Source organism: Erpetoichthys calabaricus, chromosome 5, assembly GCF_900747795.2.
Source record: "Erpetoichthys calabaricus chromosome 5, fErpCal1.3, whole genome shotgun sequence".
Lineage (NCBI taxonomy): Eukaryota > Metazoa > Chordata > Cladistia > Polypteriformes > Polypteridae > Erpetoichthys > Erpetoichthys calabaricus.
This window is the reverse complement of record NC_041398.2, coordinates 167,023,531-167,049,263: the sequence shown is the minus strand read 5'-3', so window position 1 is coordinate 167,049,263 and position 25,733 is coordinate 167,023,531. Positions and strand designations below refer to the sequence as shown.

At 38.7% G+C, this 25,733-nt stretch overlaps 1 protein-coding gene across 1 annotated transcript in view; it reads right to left on the bottom strand.

The window, feature by feature from the left end:
- Positions 1-360: 360 nt before the first annotated feature.
- The window catches only part of sh3rf1 (SH3 domain containing ring finger 1), a 220,052-nt gene continuing 194,679 nt past the window's right edge, over positions 361-25,733 (bottom strand). The window contains exons 6-12 of the mRNA XM_028802191.2: positions 22,268-22,369; positions 18,277-18,431; positions 14,193-14,363; positions 13,210-13,490; positions 12,791-13,122; positions 2,751-3,091; positions 361-2,572 (exon numbers count right to left, since the gene is read on the bottom strand). Of these exons, the coding sequence (XP_028658024.2) occupies positions 2,404-2,572; positions 2,751-3,091; positions 12,791-13,122; positions 13,210-13,490; positions 14,193-14,363; positions 18,277-18,431; positions 22,268-22,369 (1,551 nt within the window). The 3' untranslated portion in view covers positions 361-2,403. The remainder of the gene's footprint in view (positions 2,573-2,750; positions 3,092-12,790; positions 13,123-13,209; positions 13,491-14,192; positions 14,364-18,276; positions 18,432-22,267; positions 22,370-25,733) is intronic.

Sequence of the window (25,733 nt, the reverse complement as noted above, 5' to 3'; positions counted from 1 at the left end):
TATTACAATGCTTAAAAAGTCCTTGTCACATGGTATTCATGTGGAAATGATAGAACAGTAGATCAAATACCATCTTCCTAAATACAGTAGTTTTTATTTTTAAAAATTAATGAGACGTACTATGCAACGGGCTGTTTGTCATTCTGAGTTTCATGCTTAACTCCAAATGTATGGTCCTCCATTTACAAGATATTTGAAAACTAATGAAGACCCACTACTGCTGACATGAACACCTCCACGTGAAGCGGAGTTTTCTTCTCATGCTGTGCTGACTTGTCATATTTACAGGTGTGTTTATTTTCCTATAAATTCTGTTGTCATGCAGCCAGAGAAATATCTCAAAAAGTCAGGCAAGACACATTTTATGAACAGTTTTTTTTATATATTTGATCTTTTGTTTATCCAGAAAAAGGTCCCCAAACCATCCCATCACATTGAAGAGTTTTAGCAAAAACTTTTGTCTGATATGTTTCTAGGTTGCATAACCCCATATACAGTTAATAAAAAGTGACATAAATCTAACTTTTCAAATAAGTTGTACAAATACATACTTTAGCTAACAAAACCTTTTAACATTATACATTTATATATTTAATTTCATTAATACTCTAAGAGAAACCATATAAACAGAGGTATCATTGGGATGATGTATAAAACATTGACCAGTAATTTATACAAAATGTGTGAATAAATCATTAATTTGGTTTCATTACCATATTTTCTTTCCTTTCTTAATCTGTAGTTTAACTGAAACCAGAGAACAGAAGAAACAAACTGTGCCAAGGCCAACACATCCTCTGCCAAATTCATAAAACAGAACAGGATTTCTTTGCACCTAAATTCAAGTAAATCCATTTGGCTAAAATGACCAAATAGAATACAAAAAAAAAAAAAGGAGAAAACAGAAGAGGACAACAGAAATGCTTAGTGCCACCTTGACATTAACAAGGCAATGCTGGACAGTAATAACAGTATTCTCACACAACTGGTTTGGGTAACATTTGTCTCGCTTGAACAAAACAAAAAACACCGGGTGATACGGATGTGTTTTACAAAATGAAGCCAACTGTACAGTTTTCGGCCCTCCCTGCTGGAATAACGGATAAACAGAGCAAAGGTGCAAAACTTTTTTTTTCTTTTTTAAAAACACATGCAATTACTGTGATTCAGAAATGCACATAAAATACTCAATACTTCACAGTGTTCTGTGCTGTCTAAGAGTTTTATTTTTCTTCCTCCCAACAATATTCCTTGGTCGTCAAACCACAAAGGCGTTAGTCACTGAGCTGGTACATTATGAACATAAACCCTTCACATTATCTAAAAATCAAGGGCTCTTATCTCTGAATTCCTTCTAAGCTTTGTGATAGCAGTAGATCTTGGAATTTGTCATTTGATTTAATGGCCACATCTTGGGTCTGAAAGCAGCACTACTGTATATTTATCTGTCACGGCACTGGTGGACGCCATAGGCAGCACAATACATCTAGGAAGGCCATTATTACTAAAATTCCAGGCTGTCACTCAGATCAATGACATAAATCTCATAAAGATTATTCATTCTTTAGTTAGTCCTTCAGTCAGAAAAGTGTCAGCTCGCTCTGTATAAAAACATTCTAGCTAGAAGATTTGCTTTCCAAGCTCTAAGATGAATCTGGATGGAAAATTCAAACTTTTAAGCGTTGCAATACGAATTTTGTTTAAATAATCCCACACTGCCTAAGGTATGTTAAAATAAACAAGCCCATCTTTCACAGGATCGGTTTATTTGAACTGCAGCATCAACTGGCATACAAATGTTCTGTTGTTGTACTCTTTTAGTGACCAGCAGGTGTTTTGTGTGGCAATTCTATCCAAGAACAATGATATTCATGTAAATTGGCTCCAAAAGACTAACAAATGTTTAAGTGCCCCTTAGGGTAAAACATCTTCAGTTGTACAACATGTGCAGACCACAATATCACAAAACTTCACAAGGACAATCGCATTTATTCTTACTTAAAAATCTGAAGTACCTCTGATCACCGCAGTGGTAACTGTGGCAAATGAAACGCAAGGGAGATAATCCAGCTTCTCCTCAGACACACAAGTCTTTATAAATTAAACAAGTTAAAACCCTACAGCTTCTTACATAAAAAAACGTTTCTAATCCAATAACTTAATTTACTAGTAGCTCTGTAAACTGGCTTTATTTTGTGACTGTGTGTTTTTAAGTGTTTAAATCCAGACGCAGTACAAGGCACAAATTACAGAAAAAGTACAGAAGCAAAACTTGATTGGGGATTTCTTGTTTGTCTTAAATTGTGCTCAAGTGTTTTGCAGATGTATACTTTTTTCATAATTCATTCATTTTCTTTGATTGTGTTGTGGTGAATTTTGTGCAGATTTCAATTTCTTGTGTTTCTAGATGCTTTCCACAAAGCTTCCCGGAAAAAGGCCTGTCTTTCCATTTCTTTGGAGTGTGCCTTTAAACCAGCCATCCTCACGCTTTTTGTGCACAAACACAATGTCTCCCTCTTTAAGTTCAAGTTCAGCTTCACTTTGGGGAGGATAGGAAACGACCACTCTGTACCTAGTGTTAAAAAAAAAAAAAAGGACAATGAGAAACACAAAATATATACTGTATTTAAAAAAAAAAAATGTTAAGCATTTAAAAAAATTCCTAATATCTTAATGGAAAAGTAATTCTCAACAAGGTCATTACGTGGAGAAGCAGGTAATTTATTTGACAGCATGGCATCCTTCTTTACCTTTCACATACAATTGGCCGAGATTCTTGTTGGAGTGAACTCATGGAGGAACACGGCTGCCTTGGAGGTGGAGCAATGGGCACGCTGGAGTCCAGAGAACCACTTTTACGGTGCAGGATATCACTGGCTACTGCATTCCCAGCCACGTCTGAATCAACAGGACAGGATACAGCCCTTCCATGGGAGACTGTACCAGAAGAAACTTCAGGACCCACAGCACCCTGCAGCATCTCCAAAACCACCTGCTCAGATTCAAGTGTCGGAGAGGATGGTGGTGAAGAGCGTGGCTTGCGCTTCGTTGAGGCTCCAGAAAGCAGCTTTAGCAAACCTTTTTTCTCCTTCTGTAACACACCAAACAAAAAAAAGGAAAAAAATGCCAGTTTAATCTTTGAAAACTCACAATTTAAACATTAGAGATGTATAAATACGGCCTCCAATATTGTAAAATCAAAAATTCATACAGGTTGGGCCTTGTGATTCCTGGGTTTACAATTAGTCGGTTTAACATCAATAATTAAATGGAAATTATTTTAAGACTTTTGCGATCTATTGCAGAAAAACACAGACAATGCCGTAGCAGCGCTACTCAAATTGACAGCAAATCCCAGCTGCCCCAGGAATACTGGCAGCTCCAGCTGTTGCCGCAGTGGTTGCAGGATGAAAGATGATGCCGCTAGTTTTAAAAGTGAGCCCTACAACGCCAGCAGGATTGCAAACGGTGGTGTCTTCTTGTTTTAATGCTTCACTGCATAATTAAATTACAATTACACCCATCAGATTACAGTTTTTTTATCTGGATTTATGTTCTTGTACTGTGCCCACTTGTTCCTGTGATTTTGGCTAGGTTGGAAAACATCTTTTTCTGGGAGTGCTCCGAACTTCTACAAATCTTAACATACATCGGCATCACAGCAGGACAACACTTTATTTTCAGGAGGCTGATGACAGGAGATTTCATTTAATAACTACAGCACCATCATCTGCAAAACTGGACTGTGTTGTGTTTATTGTTTTGTGCTAAGTGTTTTGTTAGATTTCTTTTGTATCTGTAATATTAATAATTTCTGTCACTTATTACATAAATACACACAACTTTAGGCTACATTTTGTAAAAAGTAAAAGTTCACAAAAGAACTGCTGACCTATGCACTTTGTCTGGGAGATGCCACACATCTTTGTCTCAGCAGACAGCCTCACACGTGATTTGCTGTATCTCACGTTTCTCCAAATTTTCTGTATCTTATTTAGTGTAATAAACTTAGAATGTATAGCAACATGGGCCCAAAACTTTTGGGGAATTTCGAATGCATGGAGGTCCTGCGCCCCTAACCCCAGTGAATACCAAGGGATAATTGTATTTCCACTTGGACAATCTGCTTTCTCTAAATATCCTGATATTTCCTGTACTTTGATATTCAGTCAAACTTGGTTCTTGTTTCTCTAAATTCACTATGCCATTAAAGCCTGAACAGCAACTAAGTGTAAGACATTTCTTTATCAAAAATGAGTCTGTCCAGCAAAGGGGCAGGACAATATTTAAATGTTCATTTATTTCACTTGTAAAGGGTTTGCAATTAGTATTGTAGCATCTGTGCTCCAAGCCTTCAGTATCTGAAAGGGCTCCACCCAAGCACAGGCATGCTCAGGAGAGACCGCAGGCAGAATCAGTCACAGCTCAACAGCAGCAGGATCCCAACACACTGCTCTCATTAGGGCCAAAACTCTCCCGGTACCCCCCTGAAGCCAGGTACCTTTGAGATGGCCGGGTTTTTCAGGTGTCTGTGCACAAGAGTATCTATACTAATTAATAAAAGGCAAAGCCCTCACTGACTGACTGACTCATCACTAATTCTCCAACTTCCCGTGTAGGTGGAAGGCTGAAATTTGGCAGGCTCATTCCTTACAGCTTACTTACAAAAGTTAGGCAGGTTTCATTTCAAAATTCTACGTGTAATGGTCATAACTGGAACCTGTTTTTTGTCCATATACTCTAATGGAGGAGGCGGAGTCACGTATCGCGTCATCACACCTCCTACGTAATCACTTGAACTAAAAACAAGAGATTTACAGCACGAGTCAAACGCGGGAACGAAGGTAAATGACGTTAATTTTTGAGTGTCTTTTAATACTGTGTAAGCATACATATTAAAACGTGCAATTAAACGTGTGCATTTACGGGGTGATTTCTCAGGCTTAAAAGCTCGCCTTTTATCAAACGCGAGAACAAAGGTAAATGACGTTAATTTTTGAGTGTCTTTTAATACTGTGTAAGCATGCATATTAACACATGTGCAATTAAACGTGTGCATTTACGGGGTGATTTCTCAGGCTTAAAAGCTCGCCTTTTATTAAAAAGGTAAATGCTAACTGTTTTCATTCTGAAGGGCACAAACCACGTTGGATTTTGTAATGATAGTTGATTAGTAAGGTCTATTAAGGGATACTTACAGAATGATTAGTAATGCCTGTGAATGCCGATGCAAGTAGGAGAATGGGCATGAACTAAAGAACGATTAGTAACTTGTACAGTAAATGTCTCTAAAGTCTGTCTATTAAAAAGTTATTATATCTTTCAATCCTGTGTATTGATTAAACTACGAACCTAACAAGATCACTACATGGTGTCAGAAGTGGCGGATTGGAAGAGGAATGTGAAGAAGAGGTTCAGCTTTTGAACGAGTCGCGTGTCTGTTAGTAACCCGAAAACGTGATCAGAAAGCGCTAAGACGTTCTAGCAAAAGAGAAAAAAAATATGTTAGGATTACAGCCCCCACAAAATCTCCAGTTAAAGGGAAATGTAGCTGAAAATAGGAAAAGATTTAAACAGAGATTCGAGTTGTATCTTGCTGCGATTGAAGCAGATAGAAAAAGTGAAAAAATGAAAGCGTCTATGCTTCTACATATAATTGGTGAAGAGACGCTAGAGGTGTATAACAATTTTCAGTTTGAAGAAGATGGAGACAATATGAAATTGAACAAAATAGTTGAAAAATTCGAAACGTATTGCAACCCAAAGCGCAATGCGACGTTTGAGCGGCACAAGTTTTTTTACATGTTTCCAGAAAAGCAGAGAAACAATAGACCAGTATGTGACGGAACTGCGTAATAGGAGCTGTTCTAAGAAGAAACTGTCAAGACATCAAAGGACCAATAACCTCTAATCAGAACACTAACACCAACGAAACAAATATTAACGAGAAAACAAGTATAAATCAGGAAAGAACATCTCAACTGCAAAACACAAGCGGTGGGGGGATGTGATAGCAGGCTGCTTGCTGCTTATTGACACATTTACAAGACAAAAGACGCTAACGGAGAGGTGCGAAAGGATTAAAGGTGGGACCAATTTACAATTTTTTTTGTAAGCTTTGGTAATTCTAGTGTTAAGAGTTTGTATGCTGCCACTGACAGTGTGGTCACTGACTGTTAGCTGTTAACACTAGAATCCCTCAAGCCTATGAAAAAAGTTGTAATGCCAGGCCACCTTAAATTCCTTTGCACCTCTCGTCATCAGCATCTTTGTCTTGCAAATGTGTCGATCGGCACTGGCAGCAGGCAGCCCACTCACACATCCCCCCACCGACGGAGCTGAAGTCTCTTTATCTGGCAGAGACGTGTTTAACATTGTATAGGTTGAATAATACAGGGTGGCGCACGAAAAACCGAACCGTCTCCGACCGGCTGGCTCGAGCTATTATGCAGGCGGGTGCCATCGCGATTGTGGAGCCTTGTTGTCGCAATAGGGTCAGCAGCCCCAACTGTGCATTAGAAAGGAAGCTGTGAGCCAGTGGGTACAGACGCACGTGAAAGAGATCCTCTGCAAGAGAGGATTGGAATAGTGGAGGCGTATGTGTTCTCCGGTTCTTTTAAGGACACGCGGGACATTTTCGCACAGAAGTTTCCTGCCATAAACCTACCAGCAAAGAGAAGTATTCACGAGTTTGTGAAGAAGTGCCGCAAGACTGGGTCATTTGCAAACTGCAAAAAGAATTGGACCCCATCTGTTCGTACACCTGTGGTCGTAGCAGATATCCAGGAACGGATGGCCAGAAGCCCAAGGAAATCGACATGAAAATTGGCACAACAAGCAAATGTTTCGCATAGGTCTTGTCAACGTGTGTTGCCATACAGAATGACTTGTGTTTAAGAACTGAAGGACGACGACAAGGAAAAACATGTATTTTATTGCATGTGGCTCCTTCAAACAATTGCAATTGGATTTTTGGATCCCCTGCTGTATCTCATGAATGACTAAGCGTGGTTCCATCTGTCAGGACATGTAAATTCACAGAACACCAGATATTGGTCAGTAGACAATCCCCATGGAATTCATGAAAAGCCACTTCACGATGAAAAAAAACTGGTGTTTGGTGTGCGGTATCTGCTACACGGATCGTGGGTCCCATATTTTTTGAGACAACAGTCAACACTGCTGTGTATATGGGAATCTTCAAGGAATTTTGCACACAATTAACCCCCAAAGAACGCGAATACGCAGTCTTTCAACAGAAAGGAGCGACATGTCACACTTCTTGCAAGTCACTTTCTCGAATTCACAATGTCTTCACAGAGTAACAAACTGTCAGCAAAGATTTGTGGCCACCAAGATCACCGGGACCTATCCACTTGCGACTTTTACCTGTGGGACAATCTGAAGGGAAAAGTATATGTCAATAATCGTAAGATATTAGAAGACCTGAAGGACAATATTCAGAGTGAAATTGGAAAAATTTAACCAGCTGAGCTGCGTCATGTCTATGACAATATGGTGCGGTGTGCATAAAAGTCTATTGACACAAAAGGAAATCATTTCCAGCACCTTCTCTAACCAGTAAGTACAGATTTTTGTACTGCATATCTTTCGTTTTGTGTACGGGCTAAGAAACGTACGTCAACGTAGGAGTCAGAGATGGTTCAGTTTTTCGTGCACCACCCTGTATATTGGTATTTGGAATACATACATTTCATGTGTGTTCCATGTCTACAATGATCAGGGTAAATGTAGGATGACAGGAAATGTGAGGCAAGAAATGTTGAACACATAACTAAAACAGAAAAATTTTCATCTTACTATGATAATGACAAAATACAGACATGAAGTGTATAATGTGTGAAGACTGAAGTCCAAATATCAAATATACACTTTTACAAAATGTACAACAAAATGCTGATAACGAGAGGTGTGAAGGAATTTAAGGTGACCCGGGATTACAACTTTTTTCGTAGGCTTCAGGGAATCTAGTGGTAAATAAATATTGTTACATCATAATATTAATATAAATTAATGCAATTATTATGACAGAAGAAGTTCTAGTTTTCAAAAATTTCCCAAAAGTCGACCTGTGCAGAAATAGGTTATAACTGTGGATGTCTTATATAAAGTTGAGGAATTTTACGCCACACATTGTTTTCCAAGTTTTGCACCGATATCCATTTCAAATAATTCATTATTAAAAGGACAACCCTGATTTAAATATGTAGATAATAATGACAGAACTGATGACTCCTCTGTAAGATGTACTGTTAGGATTTACCCCATCCAAGTACTGAGTGGACGGGGTGGGAACTAAATAATCAGGGTAAACAAGATCAAACAAAATAATGAGAGGTATAGAGCAAATGCCTTGCTGTGTATCTGCAAGCATTTTTTGAGAAGAAAAATGTTCATTGCAGTCCACACTTCAGAGTGACAGCTTAGCCATTCAAATAGAAAGTCTGATAAATGATAATAAGCTGATTGAAAAGAATGATAACAGCCAGGGCCAACTGTAGTGCAACTATAGCCCTGGGCAAAACTTTTTAACATTTCATGTAGATTTATGGTATACATCCATCTCCCACTTTACAAATCAACTAAACTAGTACTACTGCTGCATCCTGATGGATTACAGTACGTGTTCATGTGGTTCCCTCTTAACAGAAGACAGTCAAAATGGACATTGTTTTCATTTGTATCAAGGGCCATTATTCCATTACATACATTAAGTTATAAGGTGACAGCCTTCAGCCTTGGCATCTAAACAAATCACCAATAACATGGGCCAGTTCCACATCTACAGCCTTACCAACTTAAATGCCTCTTAGGCACCTGCCTATATCCCTATATGACAGATCAGCTATGCCAGCAGCCTTAAGAATACAGGAATAGTATGGCTAAAAACTGCCAGAATCACAAAAACCATTAAAATCAGAATGGTAGCAGTTTATACGTTTTCATGATGTGGCTAGTATATTTAGAAATATTCAGAGAACTGTTGTATTTTCAAACTTCTAAGCAACAACATATATTCCAAAATTATTATTCTGAAACAGACTATGAAAATATACATTCTATCGACTGCAGAAAAGTTTAATCTAGACACGTATTTACTAAATAAAAAGGACAAACACATTAGTGCAGCAGATAGTGTTGCAGATTCATGGAGCCAGTATCCCGGCTTACATCCCACGATTGCTTGTTGTCTGTGTGGATTTTCATCCATTATTTTTCCACATCTCCAAGAACATGCTGATTATCAAATTTACTGAAGATACTTAACTGCCCTCTAGGCAGACAGAACATTATTTGTTCCCATGGGAAAATCTGCCTTTAGCATAAAAAAATAAATAAATAAAATTATATATATACACACACACTCAAATGACAAAAAAAGGTACACAATATAAATAAGAAAGAAAACTTCCGTGTTGGCAATTGCGCTTTGTTGAGACTCCTTAAATGCAGCTTATGCAGGTGTATTGCTGAAGGAGCCCCAAGTAGCTTTTCTTGACACACTTCTGCTGAATAATTCGCTGGCTGAAAGTAGTCCGTGTGTCAGAAAGAGGACGGGCCACATTGTTTATAATGGTACTCAGGTTTGTTTTAATTCTCTTCTTTGTTACTACCTCCAGGGGGTCTATAGTGCATCCTATAACTTAGCTTTCCCTTTTAATTAGCTTGTTGATCAGTGGGCCTCTCTTGAAGTGATGTTACCAGCCCAGCACACAACAGCATAGAAAATTGTACTGGCCATCACAGAGTTGTACTGTAGGGATTATCTAGGGAGAAGTAAGTATGAGTGAATGGTCACACTGAAGTCCTGGATATTACACTAGCAACACGTACAAAAACTTTCCAATTAACCACTAAGGATTTTTAGAGACCAATCACTAATTTCATGATATTGAAATAATATATTTTAATATATTTTTTAATACACTAAGCTCCTGAATAACATGCCATATGGAAGCCTTATGTTTTATATTGAAGTTGTATCTTTATAAATAAACCATGGGTGTTACCTGTTCATTTTTTTTCCAATTTGTAGGTTTATTGTTCAGTGGCACAAAAAAAAAAAAAAAAAACTAAAATTAATAAAATCGGGCAGCACGGCGGCGCAATGGTGGCGCTGCTGCCTTGCAGTAAGGAGACCTGGGTCCGCTTCCCGGGTCCTCCCTGCGTGGAGTTTGCATGTTCTCTCCGTGTCTGTGTGGGTTTCCTCTGGGCGCTCCAGTTTCCTCACACAGTCCAAAGACATGCAGGTTAGGTACATTGGCGATCCGAAATTGTCCCTAGTGGTATGTGTGTGTATGTCCTGTGGTGGGCTGGTGCCCTGCCTGGGATTTGTTTCCTGCCTCGTGTTAGCTGGGATTGGCTCCAGTAGATCCCCATGACCCTGTAGTTAGGATATAGCGGGTTGGATAATGGATGGATAGATAAATAGAACTTTTTTTTTTTAACTAATACATTGCAAAAAAATAAAAACTCTTCACTTGCAACGCTTTCATATTAAGCCATTAAATCTTGTTTTCCTTATTACAAAATGTACTGACAAACAATTTTGTATATCTTTATTTAGGTTATTCTACAAAATCTTGTCAAGTAAATTTTGCTTAATCCATTGACAGATTTTTTTTTGCTAATTTTTTTTTTTTTTTTTTTTAACAATAAAGATATATTCATAATGCACATCCATCCATCCATCCATTGTCTCCCGCTTATCCAAGGTCGGGTCGCGGGGGCAGCAGCTTGAGCAGAGATGCCCAGATTTCCCTCTCCCCGGCCACTTCTTCTAGCTCTTCCGGGAGAATCCCAAGGCGTTCCCAGGCCAGTCGAGAGACATAGTCCCTCCAGCGTGTCCTGGGTCTTCCCCGGGGCCTCCTCCCGGTTGGACGTGCCCGGAACACCTCACCAGGGAGGCATCCAGGAGGCATCCTGATCAGATGCCCGAGCCACCTCATCTGACTCCTCTCGATGCGGAGGAGCAGCGGCTCTACTCTGAGCCCCTCCCGGATGACTGAGCTTCTCACCCTATCTTTAAGGGAAAGCCCAGACACCCTGCGGAGGAAACTCATTTCAGCCGCTTGTATTCGCGATCTCGTTCTTTCGGTCACTACCCATAGCTCATGACCATAGGTGAGGGTAGGAACATAGATCGACTGGTAAATTGAGAGCTTCGCCTTGCGGCTCAGCTCCTTTTTCATCACGACAGACCGATGCAATGCCCGCATTACTGCGGATGCCGCACCGATCCACCTGTCGATCTCACGCTCCATTCTTCCCTCACTCGTGAACAAGACCCCGGGATACTTGAACTCCTCCACTTGGGGCAGGATCTCGCTACCAACCCTGAGAGGGCACTCCACCCTTTTCCGGCTGAGGACCATGGTCTCGGATTTGGAGGTGCTGATTCTCATCCCAGCCGCTTCACACTCGGCTGCGAACCGATCCAGAGAGAGCTGAAGATCACGGCCTGATGAAGCAAACAGGACAACATCATCTGCAAAAAGCAGTGACCCAATCCTGAGCCCACCAAACTGGACCCTCTCAACACCCTGGCTGCGCCTAGAAATTCTGTCCATAAAAGATATGAACAGAATCAGTGACAAAGGGCAGCCCTGGCGGAGTCCAACTCTCACTGGAAACGGGTTCGACTTACTGCCGGCAATGCGGACCAAGCTCTGGCACCGATCGTACAGGGACTGAACAGCCCTTATCAGGGGGGCCGGTACCCCATACTCTCGGAGTACCCCCCACAGGATTCCCCGAGGGACACGGTCGAATGCACATGCCATAAAAAAAGATATTGTTATGATTACAAGCCACAGAATGTTAATGTAATCAAGAAGATACAAGGCTAACATGCTTAACAGGTTTACATGTAAAAATCGACACATTTGGCTCTTAAGCCAACAGGCCTATTGTTAACTAAGCAGCATGGGCAACTTCTTCTTGATCTGTTCTTTTTCTCATTAAAAATATGAGCTTCTGTAACAAACAAAAGCTCACTCTTCATCCATACTCAGGCAAGGAGTGTCAATTTAAATACAGGACAAAGTGAAAATGTCTGAAAACCTCCCTCTCTTTTCTTATACTCTGCTGCTCCTCTCCATGCACAGGAAAACCCCACAGATTCACTTTTCTCAGCTGATCACTCCACTTTCTTTAATATGAAAGCCAATTTTCCTGCGTTCACTTTTCCTACAGTCTGTTCTCCATTTATAGGACGCCTGTCAGCAAAATGACCTGTATGATTCTTCAGGTACCGTAATACCTTGCATAAAGGATCACTACAACTAAATTTACATAAAGCTTAGAAAAGAAGCTTCTGGAAAAATAGTTTTTTTAGAGGTTGGCTAATTTACAGATCGAGTCATTCGAGGTGAAAATTGGCAAATGGGATCATCACTACTAACCACATATCTATTTCGACTGTAGGAGGAATCTGCAAAGGATGCTAAAACTAATTCAAAAGCATATTCAAATTCCATAAAGAAGGTATCTCAGCCTTCACACTTATTTGGGGTTTAACCTGTTTGAACTAGCCATGCTACTTTCTTTACTATCCAGATACTCAAATACTGCACAAAGGCCGAAAACAATAGTATATTCGTATTAATGCTCAAAAAGTCTATAATACCACATAATCACAAATATTTCTAAAGTAGCTACCTTATTTATAGTCATACAGAACAACTGTACATCCAGCAGGACATCAGATTTTTTTTTTTTTTAATACAACCAAAAGTCAATATTCAGCTTTCAAAAAGTAAAGCCTCACCTTATTATTCTCCTTTTCCAGTCTGCTGACCATGCCGGTACTGGTCGTTACTGCTGTGACAGTTGCAATAGGAACAGCTAGCATTGAGACTGGTCTCAGAGGAGATTCTGGTTCCAAAGAAGTGGCACTGACGTTAGGAGGAGTGAGAGAGGAGGCAGCACAGGTTAGGGGCACAGCTGGTCGGTTTAGCCCAGAAGGGGCAGTGTAAGTTGCTTGCTGTGGGGAAATAGGAAGATGTGGCATGACAGAGATAGCTGGGATGTAGTTGACACTGCCTTGTGACTGGATAGGAGTCACTGCAGCTGTGGGTCTCTCTTGATTATGTGATGCTGCTGTGAAAGAAATAATTTTAAAAATATAATTTTAAAAATCACTGTCAGTTTATCAATGTTATCCAATTAAACAAATTCCAAAAATACCTGTTCTAGCAGCATTTCGAGCCTGGTTGACCGTCATCTGGCCCGACACATGCATCAACACCTTTGCTTGTGGACTTGTGGTTTGTATGTGAGCAGCAGGCACTACAGCTGTTGGGAGTAGAGTGCTCAACCCTTTGTTAAAATCTGGGCCACTGCCACTAGCATGTGGCTTTTGCTGAGATCCAGACGCACTTGAGGAGGGACTGACAATGGTTACACAACGGCCTGCCTGAGTCATGGATGCTGTGGATACTTTTGGCTGAGTTGTAGATGCAGCAGTCCTAAAAAAATATTCAATCACATTATTTCATGAGACAGATAAGAGAACAGTAATAACATTTGGTAATATAAAGATTTATATGACAATGTAGTACCCAGCTAAAATCAACTACATATTGTATACTGTATAGTGAATTAGCATTTTTTTTAAAACAAAGGCCAAGCTTTCTTCAGCATTAATGATTATAATAAGCTTTACAAGATGTCTAATTTGAAAATAAAGTTAAAATTAAAAAACTATTAGGTTGCAAAGCTGATCAGCTATTGATAACTTCTGCTGATGCAGGATGGGGAATATAAAGTTGGCGTGTAAAGCACTGAAGCTGATGTTTCACTTCCATCCTATGACCAACTGAGTAACCTTCATTTTCATACTAGACAGTATTCCAGATGTGCCAAGGTAAACTGTATTTCACTTTGGGATTAAGGCTTCTAATAAATAAATATAAACTAGATTAATTCAAATGAAATGTACACAAAAGAACTGAAGAAAACGAAAAAATCCAAATAACTTCACATATAAATTGTGTCAAATTTTAAAAATTGGAAGAAGAAGAAGTCTTTGTTTAGGAGACTAAGAAGTAAACCTAACATTATATTGGCACATTATGATAAGGACAATATGCATGCTACTTTAGCTTGATGTATAGAATCCATTAGGCCTCAACTTTCTTTTCACATTGTGTCAAAGTTGATCATCTAACCTTGTTACTGGGGCCATGTAGTTTCCAGGAAAAACGCCAATCTTCCCAGTGTGCATGGATGTTCCTTTAAACCAACCATCTTGACATCGCTCTAGAACTAGAAACATTTCACCCTTTCTCAGTTCTAGTTCATCCTCTTTCCGTGGGGTGTATGGGTACATAGCTACATAACTACAATAAAGCAAAAATAAAATCTTTAAATGCACTTGTAATAAAAATGCACAAGTAAGGCATATAAGATATATAGAAGATACAAGCAGGCAGTTGAAGTAAGGAATGAGCCCACAGCTAAACTCAGACAATTGCACAGCATTTCAACATATGTTAATTTTAATTTTGTATAATGTCATATGTTTAATTACACATTTTGTCAGACATTTCCAGTTCCTTAATGGAAGATTAGGCAAGTAAAACAAAAGATTACATTACTCACTCGCCCTCAGTAAAGTTCAGAATTATCATCTTGAGATTAAAAGATGCTGTTAAACACAAGCTGAGTGTTAGGTTCATTCTAACAGATACAGTTTATAGTAACTGTACAAGAAAAGAGGAAAAGGAGAGCTCAAGGTCAGAATTCCCATAAGCTACTCTTTGGCCAGGTTTAAACTTCACGCAATGTAACTCATGCTCTAGTGGATGCTACTGTTACGCAAGCGCTTTACTGTACATACTTGTGCACTTTACGTAAATCTGGAAGATTTCACCAGGTGGCAGTGCAAGATATCACAGTGAGAAAACGTTCAGCTTCACTGTATTGTGAATTGGCTGAAACATCCATTAAATTCAGAGGACACCTTGCCACAATATCTCTGAAAAGGATGTTTAATGATTACATTCATTAATCCGGGCATATGCCCATTCCAGCAAGCATTGGGCTTGAGACGAAAACAATCCCTGGACGGGGCATTAGTTCATCACTAAGTGAACACAAGCATACACACACAGTAGTGTCATGTCTTTGGAAGAAAACCTGTGGAAACCCACCAGGAAAACATGCAAACTACAGGCAGGGAACACCAGCAACGTAACTCCTTACTGTGAGGCAGCAGCGCTATGGCTCAGCCACCGTGCCACCACATGTGCAATTATTATCAGTATTCATTATTTAAATGAAGTTAATGACTTATCTGTAAAAGTAGCATACATACTTGAATGCATTTCATCATGAAATTATATCAAATGTAAATCTAACGATTCTGCGCAGAGAGCTGGAATATCATAAATGTAATGTGTTCTGTGTGTGGTGATTGCTGCTTTTGGTTCAGGAGGAAGCCCCAGAAACATGTAGCGATTAACAACTGGGTTTTAAGATGAGTTTTAAGATGACATTTACGATGGTCTACTTTAATGACAAAGTAAACTACGAGGTTAAAGTGAAAATTTCGCGATTAAAGCCTAAGTTTCCACTTTAATCACAAAATAGTCATTTTCACCATATTATATTATTATATATATATTATATATATATATATAATAAAGAGCAGTTAAGAAAAACCCTGTGACCACCCTTTAAAGCGGCATCAATCACTTCACATCCACTGTTGTTCAGTTTTATAAGTTTGGTAGTTTGTTTCAAGCATGCTGGAGAACATACTTAATTCTTCTGCAGACTCCGACTGTCTTATTTGCTTCTGTCTCTTCAGGTAATCCCCACATGGCCTGAACAATGTTGAAATCAGGGCACTGTGGAGACCATACCATCTGCTACATAACTCCTCGTTCTTCTTTTTGGTCTTGGCTGTGTATTTGGGATAATTGCTCTGCTGCATAACAACTGATGAGGTGTCTTGCTGATGGTAATGCATGACAGATGAGAATCTCAGCATTGACATTTCATTCATTGTGAGAAGACCCCCAGGTCCATTTGCACAAATGCAGCCCCAAAGCCTACTGGGAATTAGCAGTAGGCACTTATCCAAATGACACTCACCAGCTTTGATATGGACAAACTGCTCTTCATATTTTCAGTCAAGAGCACTTACTAATATTGTTCTGCTCTCAAGTGTTTGTGCACACATGCGTCTAATGGGTTTCTAGAATCAACTCTCCTATGAAGACCACTTCTGAGAACTAAAGTGGTGAACTTAAATTTCAATAGTTTCTTTCAGTGCAGAACTGTTAGCAGTGTTCTACTTCCACCAATATGAAAGGTTGTCTTGTTTGATGCATCTCTCGTCTGCCGCACTTAGGTTTTGTAACTGACCTCTGAATTTCTGGTCCTCAGCCATGCACATGTCCTTATGCTTGGACAGCACATCTTGAAACTCCTGTCTTCTTGAGAAAGATCTGTTTGTGCAGGATGATCACCTTGTGCCTTGTTGCTATGCTCACTCTTGCCATGGTGTAAGTATTGCGGAATTGAAAGTTAAAACCATCTCATCTGCTACAGGCCTCACCCTCTAGTTTTGCTGTCCCTCTACACTATTGTTTCTGTTCCAGTTCATTAGTTTGGTTCAAACATCTCATTGTGTCATTGATTACTTACTTACACCTGTTTAGTATCTTTGTTTACAAAGTCATCAAGTGCTTACCTGAAAAATGCTTTATTTTGTAAAATGCATATTTGGTAATCTGAAATGTACTATTTTCTACTGTGATACTAATGCAGAAGACCAAAAATACACATCTAGGACAAAATTTGTATAAGAAATTGAGGATGCCTATGACTTTCGCACAGTGCTGTTGGTGCTTAAAAATAAGATACACAATAGGATACGCAACCCAACAAACACAGCAACCTTCATTTGAGGCAATATTATTTTAACAAGTGTAACAAACAATACTGTTTTTAGGTCAACCAGAGAACATAAGAGACTAAAGATAAACGTCTTTCATTACCACAAATGGAAAAATGTTCAGGTTCACCACTTGATTTATCTCTCTTTTTAAAACAGACTTGTCCCAAGGAAGCAGAGATAATATTGTCACTTTGGTGACATGGGACATTAATAGGTAATTTTAAAACATCTTTGCTAGTTTAAAGTAAAAGGCACATGTGCTTTGTAACACCTTGAAAGTGTCACCCACTATTGTGTTCAAAATACATTTATTACAAGAAAATGTCATAGGATACTAGAATCCATTACTTTTTCTAAAAGCACTGAATGACATGTCTGATCATCTAGTGTTAAATTTAGTACAAAGAAAATGACATTACATTGAATAAATTTAGATTATTTTTAAATGATTGCATATGCATATCAGGAGTTGCAGACATGTTTTTTGCATTAAGTGAAATTGTTTTTAAGATGCTGCATGCCAAGGATATGTCTTATGTCCACTCCTTGTCTGGAGACTTCAGAGTTGCAGCTGTGCTCTTGCAGTTTGCAGCACAGTATGTGTTGAACACCTCAAAAACAGAGGTTAAGATTTATGCCTGACAAAAGCTATTTCCTCTCAGAAGGTTAAAAAGGGAAAAGACTCCCAAGTGGAGGAGTGCAGGTATATTTGGTATTTTGTTCACACATCTGAGGAGGAGGAATGTTGACCAAAAGACTGTTGTACTACATGAGGCGGTGAAGCAGATGCTGACAATTTATCAGTTTCATACATAATGTAGCTCAGAGAGTCAGTCTACATTCACATCTTCATCCTCATCTGTGGCCATGAACAACTGAATTAATGAGATTGTTCATACCGTCTCACAGTTGGGCCACTACTGCTCAGAATCAAGTAGCAGCCACCTAGGTGATTTGGGTATCTTGTAGTAATACCCAGTGTGTGTCTTCCATACAACACAATGGAGGGATCAGATCACTTATGAGATTCCAATTATTCTTCTCTAGCAAAAGCTGCATTGTGTTAAGAGTTGAATGAAATGTGCAATCTTCCGTGCACAGCCTTCTACCACAAAGGCCCATATCTTGGAATATAGAATGGGAAATAAAATGTATTTTAAGTAGACAAACTTGAATATAAACACTGGTCATACTTTGTTATAATCATCTGGGTTCTTCAGTTTCATTAGTGTACAAAAAAGTGCAAAACATTGAGTCTAACATCATGGAAAAAACAACTGTCAAGTAAAAAAAAAAAAAAAAACCTGCTATCAAGTACAGTAAGAATTGTTTAACCAAACACTTACACCGTGGGACGTTGTGATGGCCTTGGATGTACTGTCTGCTCGGGTGCTCCAGTAGAAGCCCTCTGTCCGACTGGAATGGCAGAGGCTGATGTGGAAGCTACCACTGCAGCTACCAAAGGAGGAGGAGGTGGTGGTGGTGGTGGAGGGAGGTTATCCTAAAACAACACAGATGGATAAAGAAAATGAGTTTACAAAACATCATTTTCCCTGTAGCTACATTTGTACTTAAAATATCTTCGTTATACATGTTTAATTATGTCATCCATTCAGGGTTGCACCCATCCCTGAACGAGTCGCCAGTACATCGCAGGGTGAATACGAGCAAAACATACACTAGCAGTGTCAATATAGCATAACAAAACCCTACATCCTACATGACTTTGAAAGGAAACTGAAGCACGCCGAGTAAACCCAACAGAAAAACATGCAAATGCAAGGCAGAGTACATCCAAGACACCCTTGCTGTGAGGCATCAGTGCAACCTCCACGTGGCCGTGCCCCCACATGATTAATGCATTCTAAATGTTCAGAGAGCAGGAATATCATGAAGTGAATGTATTCTGTGTGGCGATCGCTGCCGGCGCCTCCTCTTAGTGCAAGAGGAAGTCAGTTTAAGAAGCACGGGGAACACTTAACACAAAGCATTTAATGTGCTATATAACTTATGACGGGGTTTGAGAAAATCTAGTAAATGAAATATTCATCTTATGATGAAGTTTAGTTTACGATGTTCTACTTTAATGACAAATTTCGAGAATAAAGTCAACATGTCGACTTTATTCTTGTCATAAGCGTCGAGATTAAAGTGGAAATGTCGAAAATAAAGTCAACATGTCATCACACTATTACAGTACCCAGGTAAATTACACTGTATTGAAAACAAATAAAACAAGTACAACTTGGCTTGCAGTATTATCCAGTAGTATAGAAACAGTATTTACACATTTGAAAATAATGGTCCACATCCGACCTTTTAAAACCAAAGTATCTCCAGGAAATGGACGTGATTCCTTTTTTTCGGCAAAAGTTCTTTTGTGTCATTATGTTCAACTTTATCGTCAGCTTCAGTTTCGGAATGTTCTCTGTCCATTTTCACCGCGCAATACCTACACTACCACTACCTATTTAGTGGAGTAGCAGTGAAAAAGAGCCCCTGTGCAACAAATCTGTGTTTAGCGGTGTAGCAGTGAAAAAGGTCCCCACTTGAACAGTTTCCCGCTGCGCCACGTTCCGAATGTCGTTTAGGCAATTTAAACCGGTGTTGCGGTATAAGAAAAATCCTTATCATAAAATAAGTAAAAAACGGTTTTTGGTATGAACCGGTATACCGCCCAGCACTATCACTGAGTCACCAGTACTTCCTGCAAATTATAATTCGTAATGTTCTAATAGGACCTCAGATTAGATACATCTTTACCAATACAATAATGGACCCAGTGTAGGACATTTGCCTTACTTTGCAGGTGTCCGTGTCTGCCTGTGCCATGGTGTACTGCAGTGGTCCCATACTGGGTAGATAGCCAAGCAAACAGCTGCAATTATATATATCCTGTCATTTTCATGACTTCAAAGCCTAATGAGCACAAAATAATCTGTAAATATATGTAAATTGTGTATATACTGCACATTTTTCTGACCACATTAATTCTGATTTATTTTAAATTAGGATTAATCTGTAATATTGTACTGAATTTTAATAATAGTAATAATAATACATTTAAATGACCTTTATCCAGGACAGTTTAAGACCGGATGTTTTGCACTGTTTGGGTAAGTGACTTGCTCAGGGTCACATAGTGTGGGAGTGATAAGAACTGAACCAGCAACCTTGTGGTTTAAAGTCCAATGATTTATGTAATCTACTTTGCTCTAACAGTAGAAATAAACTTCAAATGTATATTTAGTATTACAGCAGGAAAGATCACATTGTTGACTCTGTCAGTGGCTACTGAAGTAGCACTCTTAAAATCATCTCACTTACAACCAAAAAGACAGAACTTGGTTAAAGAGTGCTGAAGTGGAAACTCAAATCCACAGAATCTTTGCTTATAAAGGAGACAGTGCAATAGGAATGTCATACTTTGTTACACTATAGTATCTAATAAATAATTTACAAAAGAAAAAATAAACTAAAATTGAGTTTACAAAGGTAGTATAAAAAAAAAAAAAAAAAAAAAAGGTCCTTCAACTTTTAGTTATTTTCAACAAACATTCTTATTCTACGTAAAACTATTTACCTAAATTCCATCAGCACTGGAAAATTAAAACATCTTAGTATATGGCAGTTGATATTTTTCATTTACCCACCCCAAAAAAATGAAAACATGGATGTGCTTTGAAGTGTTGCCTAGTGAAAACAAGACCAAGAACTGCTGTCAACCAAGGGACTATTGTTGCTGCTTTCACTCATCCACCCTTTTAGGGGAAAAATGTCTTTGAAGTCTTGAATTAATCAAGCTTCCTAATCTTCTACAAGTTGCCTTTAATGGAAACAATTCAAAGAAAGGTTTAGTTCCTCTCTGAACAGAAAGTCATCAAGCTATGCTTAAAACAAGAGAAAAACCACTCTTTCCTTCTCATCAAGCAATTTTTAAATCTTTACACGGATATTCCAGTAAAAGGCATTAAACTTTACTACTTTCACTACGAATGGTATCTGTCAGGAATAGACATACTGTGGACCTTGGCTAAAATACAGACAGATTGGAGACTGAAATTATCACACATTAATTACTAGTGATAGGACTGCACAGCTCTAAACCTTAAACATTTCTCACAAACTAGATTGCTATGAAAGATTTTTTTCAAAAATACATATCTACCCTTATTCTGTTTTACTGTTGCTGTTGATTTTCAGTAACACAGCAAACCTGTACAAGTGAAATAAGATGTAAAATAAGAATCACTGCATAGAATAAAATGTTATACTCTAGTTCTCAGGCCTCAATAAATACAAATAAATCTCTTTTCTTTGTAGAACATTAAGATTTGTGGACTTGAAGAGGGAGAGTACAGGGCAAAATGTATCATACACTGACAACATGCTATAAAAATCATGAAATCAAAAACAAATGGGGAATCAATTCATTCTCACACAACTGATTTCAAAATAAATTTAAATTAGTGAATGATATACTGCATACAAGGTGTACTGTGTACTTATTATGAAATTGCATCACTCATTGTAAACGAATAAAAATATTCATCCTTACTCAAAACAGCAAAACTAAAATTAATTTTCAGTAAGGGCGACACAGGATCCACTTGTTACTAGTGCTGCGTCACCACTTCAGATGTATTTGGGTACAAGTGTGAACTCAAGGGTCTTTGTGGTGCGTGCATGCTCTCACCATGTTTTTCGCCACATTACTCTGGTTTCCTCTTACATCCCAATGTACTAAACCACTGTAAAATAACTGGGTTCAGAAGATGAAAAAGTGAATCTTTTGACAATGTATAATGTGAAAACAGTGATATTGCAAACAATTTTGGAATGTATCGCTTTGTTCTTCTGAGAAAGGTTTGTCCCCTTTAAGCCCAATTTGTATTACATTTCTAATTCTGGCTTATCTAACATAGGATGCTAACATAAAATGTGATATGGGACCACCAAGCACTTGCTATTTGAAAAACTGAAGCTCTCCATGTTTGATGTTTATAAAATCACATTAAGCATGTGATTTCAAAATGATATACATACAAATGCTTTGGAAAGGGTAGGGTAACTGATTAGTGCTGAACTAATAGTTATTCTACCACGTGTTCATCAAACTATCTCCTCCCTGAGGACATGGCGAGCTAACTCTAAAAATCCCTCAGATGATTGTTCCCTCAACATTAGCTATGGGCAGTACTGCCAGAATAATTGCGTGATGTTTACAAAGTTGTAATATGTAAAATTTTAAAATAATAGACAAGAATACAAGGGGAAAACAAACAAGTTAAATGGAATTTGGAATATAGAAATTTAAAATTAGCAAAATAATCTCACCACTGAGTATGAAACATCAGCAGGAAAGGTGAACGATGCTGCTGTGGTCACAGGGCTGCTTGGAGGAGGAGTGACTATTAGCCCAGTTGTACCAATGTGTACCTGCCAAAAGAGAAGAACAATTTTATTTAGCTTCAACACAAAATAAAGCTGAGAATTGGGGACTGAAGAACAAACATTGGTACAAACACTCTCAATAAGGCAAACCAAGAAATCATCATTTTGTAGCCACTGAAATAGCATGGGCTGATAAGAAATCAAGGATACACTGTGAAGAATCTTGAAGTACTGAATTGACCATAGCAGGGTTTTCTAATGCTGCAGTCAGGGGAAAGCAGCAGGTAAAGGCAAAGAAAACTATGACTTAAAATGATCCTTTTAAAAATGACTAGACTCTAGGACCAAGTTGGAAAGTTGAAGCTATCATGAAAACGAGGATGGGTATCTTCATTTCTAAACTATTCAAAAATTATTAGCTATGTTTTTCATCCTATATCTTCAAAGTTATATTTTGGAGTACACTGGGTAAAAGTACACTGTGGCGCAGGGAAAGGGGAAATTTTCAATTGACGTTCAATGCACGAACAAACACATTACAAATACATTTTAATGATGAAATGCAATGTACAGGATATAAATGAATGATGGTAATCAATATTCATTTTATGTTTTGAAGAGAACATCATGAAGGTGTTGTCCACTTCTCTGTACACATTCTGACAGCCTGTTGTGGAAATCCTGCATTGCTCGACGTAACAAGTCAAGAGGAAAGCCAGTGATTTCCTCTTCAATCCTCCTTTTAGTTCATCAATTGTTGCAGGACGTGTGTGGTACACTTGGCTTTTAAGATGTCCCCACAGAAAAAAGTCATAAACAGTGAGATCTGGGGATCTCAGAGGCCATGGAATGCCACCGTTGCATGAAATGATACGCCTTCCAAATAATCGTCAAACAGCTGCCATCGATTGTCGGAAAGTATGCAAAGTGGCTCCACCTGGAGATTTCTTTTTTAAGGCTGAACCAGTTTCTTCGAAATTATGCACCCATGTTGTAATCACATGAGCAGACGGGACATGATCATGACGTCCTAACTGGTAATGATGCCGAAATTTCCTTTGCACAGCAGTGATACTATCACAATTCTTATAAAAGGCTTTCAGAGCCAACACTCGTCGTGTTTAGTTTAAAGCTTATTCCAGCAAAACCTGTTCATATTTATGTTACAGAACCACGTATAGATTGTTGTGAAATGAACCTCTCTTTCTGTCCCAGGTCTTGGGTACATTTAGAAACTAACAAGAGGTTTTTATTTATTTCTCAAAACTAATGGTGGGAACAGATGCAAAGAGAAGATCATTTTGTGAAAGCTCCTTGCAGAGCAACAGCCTGTATTTAATGCAAGGTTTTGGCAACTACACATGTAGAACGACACTGTGATCCCTGCATTCTTTTTAGTGTTAGTTCAAATTGAGGTTTCAGTTTCCACAGTCACTCATATGTTTTTATTATTGCAGCTTTCCCTGAACCATTTTTTAAACTGTGATACATCACTTAAAGAATACCTGACATTAAATAAAATGGGCTAATTATAATTTTAATTTTTTGCTTTGTATTCAGTGGGGTCCTACTGTTCAGGTAGGAAGGGCACTGTCAGCCTGCTAGGAAGTATGAAAGTTTGGGTAGACCCCAGTAAACCCCTTCCCAGATGTTGTGCTTGTTACCAAGACAATGATTTACACATATGTAACGACTTTGGAACATGAAGAATATTTGAGGTAAGAAGTGGAATGAACAGCATGTGATATAGGATAGCCGTGACACAAGTAAAAGAAAGGGAGTAGCTGTAAAGCAGCTATATAGCCTGTGAAGTGTTCATATGAAATAGTTTTTTATAGCTTTGTTTGTGTATGCAGTTGTGTTTTTTTATGATTTTTTTTGTTTTGCATTTTATAGACTTCACTTAACTAATAATGGCTTTGCTTCAGTTTTGCTTGGTCAGTCATTTTTGTATGTCATTTAAAAAAATCTAAAGATGTTTAAATCAACCCAGGCGGAAAATGTTAACTGGAAGATTTAGAAGCCCAATGACAAAAATCACAAAATTATATTTAACAGGATATATATGCAGCAGCTAGCCAAAATTCATCCTGAGCTCTGGGAGACTTGTATCTCTGGGGTAATGTATCTATGCAAAATCATTTTGCTTCAGCAAGGTTTTGTTTATGCAGACTCTAACTGGTGCAGTTGTTTAAAAAAATCATTCCACCTTTATTTAATGTACAGCCTTTAGATAGATAGATCAATTCAGTCAATACATGATTGTAATATTTTATTTTTATAGTCTCCACCCTTCTCAATGCACTTGCGTCACCGCTAAAAAAAACATCTGGGTGGTCATTGATTCAAGACAGATGATGACGTGAAGAAAACGGTGCACGAGTGGTTGCGAGGACAAGACTAAACCTTTTATTCTGCTGGAATCCAGGCACTTCCAGGCAGGTGACGTAAGTGCATTGAGAAGGGTGGAGACTACATTGAGAAATTACATTATCAGTTTTGTTAAGTTTCATTCCATTTTCTAATAAATCTCATTTTCTAACTTTAGCTCGACTCTCCCTCTATATTACATATAATACCTATATTAAATCCTCCTCAGAGCACAGCATATTATAAATACAGCTACAGTAATCCCTCCTCCATCGCGGGGGTTGCGTTCCAGAGCCACCCGCGAAATAAGAAAATCCACGAAGTAGAAACCATATGTTTATATGGTTATTTTTATATTGTCATGCTTGGGTCACAGATTTGCACAGAAACACAGGAGGTTGTAGAGAGACAGGAACGTTATTCAAACACTGCAAACAAACATTTGTCTCTTTTTCAAAAGTTTAAACTGTGCTCCATGACAAGACAGAGATGACAGTTCCGTCTCACAATTAAAAGAATGCAAACATATCTTCCTCTTCAAAGGAGTGCGCATCAGGAGCAGATCATGTCAGAGAGATAGAGAAGAGCAAACAAATCAATAGGGCTGTTTGGCTTTTAAGTATGCGAAGCACCGTGGCACAAAGCTGTTGAAGGCGGCAGCTCACACCCCCTCCTTCAGGAGCAGAGAGAGAGAGAGATAAAAACAAACAACCAAAAATCAATACGTGCCCTTCGTGCTTTTAAGTATGCGAAGCACCGTGCAGCATGTCGCTTAAAGGAAGCAGCAGCACAGAAGGGAGCAAAGTGAAGATAATCTTTCAGCATTTTTTGACGAGCGTCCCAATCGTCTAGGTGTGCGAACAGCCCCCCTGCTCAATCCCCCTACGTCAGGATCAGAGAAAGTCAGCGCAAGAGAGAGATAGAGAAGTAAGTTGGGTAGCTTCTCAGCCATCTGCCAATAGCGTCCCTTGTATGAAATCAACTGGGCAAACCAACTGAGGAAGCATGTACCAGAAATTAAAAGACCCATTGTCCGCAG